Source organism: Centruroides vittatus, unplaced genomic scaffold (genome assembly GCF_030686945.1).
Source record: "Centruroides vittatus isolate TY-2023 unplaced genomic scaffold, ASM3068694v2 contig_393, whole genome shotgun sequence".
Classification (NCBI taxonomy): Eukaryota; Metazoa; Arthropoda; class Arachnida; order Scorpiones; family Buthidae; genus Centruroides; species Centruroides vittatus.
In genome coordinates, this window is record NW_027122209.1 from 331,142 (window position 1) to 339,842 (window position 8,701).

General features: G+C 33.3%; 1 protein-coding gene across 2 annotated transcripts in view; it reads right to left on the reverse strand.

Annotated features, from left to right (window-relative positions):
• LOC136976056 (H/ACA ribonucleoprotein complex non-core subunit NAF1-like) overlaps nucleotides 1–5,942 on the reverse strand; it is a 37,913-nt gene extending 31,971 nt beyond the window's left edge. For both annotated transcript variants that reach the window (XM_067271243.1, XM_067271242.1), the window contains exons 1-2: nucleotides 5,836–5,942; nucleotides 5,204–5,704 (exon numbers count right to left, since the gene is read on the reverse strand). In XM_067271243.1, the coding sequence (XP_067127344.1) occupies nucleotides 5,204–5,620 (417 nt within the window). In that variant the 5' untranslated portion in view covers nucleotides 5,621–5,704; nucleotides 5,836–5,942. The remainder of the gene's footprint in view (nucleotides 1–5,203; nucleotides 5,705–5,835) is intronic.
• Between the last annotated feature and the right edge of the window lie 2,759 nt (nucleotides 5,943–8,701).

Genomic DNA, 8,701 nt, shown 5'->3' on the forward strand with positions numbered 1-8,701 from the left:
AATTTCTTTGATAATCTGCCTAATATGCAAACTGCAGTGACATTAGTACCAAATTTTATATAGAAAAATTTTGAAACAACTTTTTATCTGCAAAATCAAACATCCTATGGTCAAGTAAGCAAGCACACAAAATTTGGTTGATTTGGTCCAACAGTTCTTTCTGCACAGAGACTACCTAAACACGTTCAGTTTAATTATAATCATTCTGTATTTACAGCTAGTCACATTGGTATAATGGATTTAAACTTACTGATGACAAATCAGATCCACTAAACACTTCTGAGCAGTAGATTTAATTTATTGTCAGAATTCAACTATTTTCTAATATTAAAATTACTGATATATAGTAGTTATTATACATTCTTAATTTTCAAGTTTTCCAATTAGAATTATTGGCATTCCTTAAAAATTCTTTTTTACCGTATTGTTTATCTGAAATCTATCAGTTGTGAATAAACTGCCTACATAAGCTTTCCTACTTTCAAAAAATACTAGTCTAGTCAAATAGTACTAGTCTTATATGATCATATTGTTTGTTTGTATCATCTGCATGAATCTGTGATTAAACATTTCATATGTCATGACTATATTAATCAATGTATATAAACATTGTGAAACATCAACCGCACACCGCAATAAATAAACAATAATGTCCACAAAAAAACAAAAACGGTGCGTTATCTCATAAATAAAATTTTCACAAATTTTTTCGAACATAAAAGTTCTTCATCAGGTGAAAAACGGACAAATTGCAAAAAACGTTTGATGGAACAGTTTTTGAAAGAGCTGTGCGAAAGATTTGAAACGAAACTTGTGCAAATGCAGTCATCGTTGTGCATGGGCAGAAGTAGAAACTTTTCTGTAATGTCATCCATCGTATATGAGCGTTTACATAGCAGCTGATATATATTAGGGCATCTTTTTTAGGTGATGCAGGAAGAGGCAAATCAACATCACCTATAAAAAATGCCCTAATATATATCAGCTACTACGTAATGCAAAGGATGCCCCCAACCAAGACAAGCTATCTAGAGTGTATGCCATCCCACTGAAATATTATAGATGCGAGGAAGATTTATTGTACATCGGCTCCACAAAGCGATCTTTAGGAGCGAGAATTAAAGAACATAAAGCAGACATCCGCCACCGGAGATTTACTACCGCTTTGGCACGTTACGCCATAGATCCGGATATCCAGCCAATGTTTGACCAGGCCAAGATCATCCCTACCATACCCCTTACACACCATTTGAGATGGATGAAGGCAATTTATATACACAAAACTTCCCGAGATAAGAAATATATTAACAGCAAAGAGGAGTTACCGATATCCGTCGCATGGCAAACATTCATACACGATGGATGACATTACAGAAAAGTTTCTACTTCTGCCCATGCACAATGATGACGGCATCTGCACGAGTTTCTTTTCGAATATTTCGCACAGCTCTTTCGAAAACTGTTCCGTCGAAAGTTTTTTGCAATTTGTCCGTTTTTCACCTGATGGAGAACTTTTATATTCGAAAACGTTTGTGACAATTTTATTTATATGAGATAACGCACCGTTTTTGGTTTTTCGTGGACATTATTGTATATAACAATCATTTAAGAATTGTAATGGTTCTATATAAAGTTCCACAGTTTGAATTATGATAAACCAACAAATACCTAAATAATCAGGCAATTATATGGCTATAATTAAATAATAAAAAATGAATTTGGTATAGAAGGATTAGTAACCGAGGAAGGTTATATCGAAATTTATCTACGTCTGGAAGCAATGACTAGCTTGGGGTCCGGATGGTGCAATTGGTAGCGCACCACATGGCAAGCGGAGGCTGCGGGTTCAAGCCTCGCCCCAGGTCAATTTTCTTCCAGAATGTTCTAAAATTATTTATTTAATTATTAAAAATTTTAATTATTAATTTAGATAAGAGATGGCACCTAATGCTTACCTCTATACCAAATTCATTTGTATTTATTATTTAATTATAGCCATATAATTGCCTGATTATTTAGGCATTTGTTGGTTTATTAATGTATCATCGAGCTTTGGGATGTATTATGTTTGAATTATGAATAAAAAGAAAAATCCTCTGCAAAATGAACTGTTTTCTAACATAAAATACATTACAGTGGGTGATTGGTTAACAAACATAATCCGTTCCAAGAATGTGTTTGCCATCCGAATTGTTCGTTAACTGATTATCAATTTACCATAGATTTTTATGGGAATTTGATTAATCCATTTTGGAAACCCCCAAAAATAAAAAATTATATACTTTCTTACTATATTTATTTACTGTATATGTAATAATAAAAATACACATATACACAGTCTTGCATTTTTATTAGTTGTGTTTTTTTCCGTTTGTGGAGGTTAAAGAATCTGTCTAATGTCAATTGCTTTTCTCTTCAGGATTTTTCAGAAGTAATTGTAATTGTAGAGATCCCTAAGCCTATTATTCTCAACCTGGTTTGGATACCATTCTAAGACCGTTGTTCTGACATCCTCCTACTTCTTCAAAAGATCTTTAATAGCAGATATCAGCATTTATCTTCTTTTTTCAGAAGAAAACATATCTTGCCGAGTTTCTTGGTGTTCTTCATTCAAGAGTTCTTGGTGTTCTTCTGTCGTCAGATCAGTTTCAGGTTCTATTATGAGCTCTTCAATGTTCTTTATTTCTCAGATGTAATTTTTGTTACTCATTTAGCTACTTGAGTCTTCTTGATTATACTGTATCTTTCTTAGATAAGATTGAACTGTGGCTTACTGTAGACCTGTTCGAGCCATACTGCCCAGCAACATCAGACATCTGCCTACTCTCTACCTTTGCTATTATACTCCCACCTTTTGAAAATAAAAACCAACACAAAACTTAATGACTGCCTGCCCGACAGTCTTGCAAATACTATAAAAAATTCATTCTGTCAGAAAAACATTGGCTGGAATTACAAGGGAGAGTTTCAAAGTTCAGAGGAATACTATCCAATCGGTATATACCAGGTTGAGCGTCGACGTCGACATCTCCCACGTTCCAAAAAGTTTCAAATTGTTGCCTGAAGACAAGGGAAGACTAATCGGTATTCATTATTTTACGTTGCTTCTTCTTGCATTTGTTCTGTGAGGTGTTCATTGTCTGAACATAAAAATCTTTCGCAAAAGTGTTCATTATCCAATTTGTTTATAGTCTGAACTGTTCGTTAACCTATCACCCACTGTACAAAAAACCCAAGTCCTTCCAGCAACATAATGTTTTAATGAAATATGAATGTTTTCAACCTCCTCCTGAGGTCTGCATCAGATTTAAAGATACAAGTTCTATAATGGAATTTACCAAACAGATTGTATGCAGATTTCAAATTTATATCATTAAAATTTAGATAGGTTATAAAAAAATCAATTCAAATTTTAATCCATTGAAATCTACAAAATCATGTGTCACCTAGAGCAGGAGGTACTTCCAAGCTTTCTTCCCAACATCCTGATGCATAAAACGTACATTGATGACATTATCATCATCATCATCATCAGGTGATCAAAACCTAACACCAATGCCTTCCTGTTATGAATGAATGACAATCCATATGGCCTATCACTAGAAACAGAGCACATGAGTAACACAGTAGCCCACTTTATGGAACTCAACATAAGATTTATTAATGACCAAATTGAGACAAAGATTTATCACAAACCTGATTCCTGCCTGATATACATACCAGTGTGCTCAAATGACTCTTTTAGTTACATGGTGGCAGTCTTTAGAGCCGTTACTAAAAGAACACACACACATTGTTCCAACTTGGCAGATCACACAGATAGCCTGAGCACATGGCTTCAGTAAGCACTTAATCTACCTGTAACTATAGTAAATCTGATAAGGATAAGGCCCAAAGTAATGATAGTAACAATATAGATGACAACACCAATAACAAAGCACAGATGAACACTGAGCAGGTGGTAATTACTTACAAATGTCACTTAATGCAATATGTAAACAAATAGCAAAACATAAAGGTGCTTACATTGCAATAGATGTAAACCCAGTATATATATGCTACTAAGAAATGAGAAAGATGACAAACAATGAAAGGGCACCTGAAATTTATAGGATATCCTTGAAGGATGATAGGTTTGACAGAGTTTAATAGTTTACACAGGTGCCACAAAATGATCCCTCAAGCAGTGCATAAAAAAGCACAAATATGATATTGATAACGTGAAACCATCCATCACTCTGTCTATATACATCTCTGACAACAGTGAGGCTAAACTTGACCAGGCAAGGTTGATACCTTATACCCTTCATATTAGAGATTTAGAGGCCTTGGAGATCTTTAAAGCATGCCACTTAGGCAAATGTGTTAATCATAAAGATAAAAAAGAAATTTTGTGTGTGTAGCAAGTGCACTTTGATCTGATCTTAACATTCTACTCTCAACTATTCATACTCCTGATTGGTTCAGTCGTATTTATAACATATTTGAATTTATCAATTTAAATTCAAATTCTGTAGAATTTTTCATAATCTATTCAAATTTTAATGATATAAATTTAAATTTTGAAGATGTTCCATTTGATATACTCCATTATAGAACTTTTATCTTTAAACCTGATGCAGACCTAAAAAGGAGATCAAAAATATTCATATTTCATTAAAATGTTATGTTGCATCAATACAACCAATTAAGCATGCTTTTGTTAGTATAGACATGTAGATGACAATGCATTTCAACATAAAAGACTTAAATTCAAATCTCTTTCATAATATTTGTTATATTAATATATTTAATCTTATCATCATTAAACATTATGAATAATAATTTAAATCATAAAAATGTTCAATTTAATAATTTAGGGAGAATACAAAGCTAAAGATTTGCCATAGATAGTACCATATACTCAAAACATTAGACTGGATTGATGAAATAAAGCAACACAACATTTGGACAATCTGCCTTCCAAGAGGACTTTGTATGGGGAAACTGGCCTAGTTAGGTATTAGATATGTGAATAAAAACATCATATGGCCAGCCCATTGATGAAGCATAAACCCATAATCAACAGTGTTCAGTGGCTTTATCCATTGGCCACTGGCACTAAAACATTTAGTAGAAAGCACACTAAACTGGAAATTATAATAAGAGAGTACACTTAAGGAATGGCCAATTACTAAATATTAAACATACTCTATCAACTTACTTCAGGTTCTTCAAAATTTTCCATCGATTCTAAATTGCTTTCATTTATATTAACACAACACGTATCCTCACTAACATTACTTTCTTTGTATTGTTCACTATTTATCAAAATGTCATCATCTATTATGCTTTCAATCTTTTTGTTCTTAGTATCTATTTCACATTTGACTTCAATAAGATTGCTTTCTTCACAATCTTCATTACTTATTAATGTATTTTCATTGATTGTATTTTCAATTTCTTTCACTTCAGTACCTGTCTCACGTGTCTTTTCTTTGCACTGTTCACTGTTTACTATATTATGGTTGATTACATTTTCAGTTTCTTTCACTTCTTCGCCTGTTTCGGCAATCGTACTTGATAACATTTTTGCTGAGTTAGAATCGACTGTCAATTTTTCTGCTTGAGTCTCCTCCATTTTTAGAAAATATTCCGAAAATGTAATCAAATTCTGTTCCTCACTGTTAAGCTCTTTTACTTAACAGTTACTTTTCATATACTTCTGAAATACGAGAAAGTTTCGATTACTCAATTATTCGCGATAATAAATTAGTTACATTTTATATTTAAATTGTTATTCGTTGCGTACGTTTCTTAACAAAGACGGAAATAAATAAATAACGAAAAAATCACCTGTCAGAATAAACGAAACGATAACAACCATGCTACACGTGCACATTCATAAATTAAAAGCCCTCTACTGTTTTCATTAAAAGTTAAAAATATGAATATTAACATTAATTTAACTTTTTAAAATATCTTTATAATATAACGTTATTAATATCGAAAAGTAAATATTTTATAATAATAAAGTAAACTTCGCGGCATATTAAGTCTATTTATTTTTAATATTTTAGACATTTCTATCTTATGTAAGCGATGCGTTAATCGATTACTTGTAATCGCTAATCGATTAATTCGGAAAAAATAATTTAGGTAATTCGATTAAAATTGCAACAATTATATTGTTGATAGACTATTTTTTAAATTAAATAATAAGTTCTAATTTAATATTTTGAATATGCATATATACACACTGGTATATTCCAAGAAAAAAAGAATGGATAAAGATATTTTTTAAATATTCTAATTTAAATACTTATTAGAATATAAATAATTTATTTAAACGAAAATAGCGAAAAACTAATAACAAAAGAAAAAATGCTAAATGATTAGAATGCTACTAGATACTTTTGTTTTTTTAGTGTCCATGGATCAAAAAGAAATAAAAGGTGCTTTTTCCGTGCCCATTATGAATTCGGTCATGCCCATAATGGGAACAGCGGGTGATAAGGAACTAGACATATCCGGACCACACACAGGATTCCTGGGATCACTTGTCCGGATTCGATTCGGGTTATCCATAGCGATAGGTTGATGACAACCTCTTCGATCACTCGGCCGTTTAGCAAATCAATCCATCTTTTTGTAATTTAAAATCACTTAGTTTACATAATGCCAAATTAAAGAGAAACAATGGTACATATGTTAAATTGTTTTCTTGCCTCTCATAATTAAGAAATTTTAACGATTTTGAAACAAACGCGTATTGTATGCAAATTTAGTAAATTTGCTTTTTTGTGAAACTAATAATCAAAAGAATTTTGTTACGGATACGAAATCAGTCGGATGATCGCAGTGGCTTAAATCTCGGACCCCCAGAGTCCGAACTGTGACTATATTATCACCAGTGTGAAACTTCACCTGCTAATGAAACGGCTATTTCGTGAATTTTTCTTTGCTTGGCGGCTCCTGGGTCCAATTGAAGAAGTTGTGACAGCCCATGTGGATATTCAGGAGGGCAGGTACCAGAAATGTCGGTTCCCGTTTCTCAATTTCTGAATACAGTGGTGCCTCATATAACGTACTTAATTCGTTCCAGGTGCACGTCCGTTAAGTGAAACGTCCGTTATACGAAACGCATTTTCCCATAGAAATACATGTTAAAACATCTAATTCGTTCCGCAGCATAAAATAACCGTACTGTATCATAAAAAATGAACATGGGGTGCGTTCTTTTATTCCTCCGCGTAACTCCGCACGAGCGACATCCGTTTAAAAATTCCTGCGGAACGCGTTCCTAAATTCCGGTAGGAATGCGCGCCGTCGAACGGCAAAAACGGCCGCTTGTAGCAGTAGTTTACAGTGGAAAGCAACATGGCGTCCTCCATGGCTCAGATAGTTTCGTTTCCGGGTCCATTATGTGATTTTATGAATGAAAATTGAGAAATTGTGAAAGCGCGAGTTAGCGCACGCGGTGATGTGTCTTTAGGAATTTTTTTCGAATGGTAGCCCGCATTCTAATTTTTTTCGTGGCTATTTTGAATGCTCTTTCAACAAATAATCCATTTTATGGTTAAATTTTACAATTGGGACCCTTCTTTTGCCTTTAAAAGCTCATATTTTAGAATTATAAGATTTCACCATCACGATACCATCGATAGTGCGGGCGCCGCCATCTTTCTTTCTTTTACCGTCGTTCCTAAATGCCTACAAACAGCAGCGCACTCCCGTAGTAGCGGAGACGCAGAGCGACCGCTATTAAAGAACGCACCCATGGAGCAGTCACCAATTATGCCGGAAAGTCCGTTGTTCGCAGCCAGTCCGTTGCTCGAGTCACGTAACGGCCAAACAAAGTACGTTATACGAGGCACCACTGTAATACCAAATGGGCTTATCAAGCTTCAATGCTAGATAATATTCAAACAAACCATGTTGATATGAACTTTATGAAGCATTTGTCAGAATTTTTAATTTTTATTTCTAATTTGTTTTGTTTTGTTATATAGGTATCAATCAAAACGATTAGATACAAAGAAAGATATATTCATATTGAACATCAAAAATTATAATTAAATTTATCAATATGAATTAACATTTATGACAAAAAAATGATATACAATTTGCAAAATTTATTTATGTCATTCTCATATTCATAAAAAAAATTAAAACTAAACATCTACATCAGTGTTTCTCAAACTTTTTGGTCCGCGACCCCCTTTTGCACTTAAAAATTTCGAAGGACCCCCGAAGAATGAGTATGTGTAGAAAAACATCCCGGAGGGAGAGGGTTAATTTAAATTCAGGAGGAGTTAATTTCTTTTGTTTAATTAATCTATTCCATGTCGTTACGTAACTCTGGATTTCTTCTATTTCGAAGTTAAGACAATGAAGAAAATATACATTTTCAAGTATAAATATACGAAATAGAAGAAATCCAGAGTTACGTAACGACATGTAAATGATTGGAATACTCAGAACCACCACTAGAGGGCCAGACCAGTTATAAATATGTTAAGGACTTGATGGTATGGTAAGAAGATTATACTTCCGTTTTTAATGTGAAAACGTCAGATCCTCCATAGAAAGGCTGACGTTGATATCGTTTTTAACCATGTGAATTTTCTACTTACTGTTTGTCTTTTCGTGAAGTTTATCTTCGTGTATTTTTAGCTGTTACCTCTGTGGTTGGTGAAAAATGGATTAAAACATAGACTTG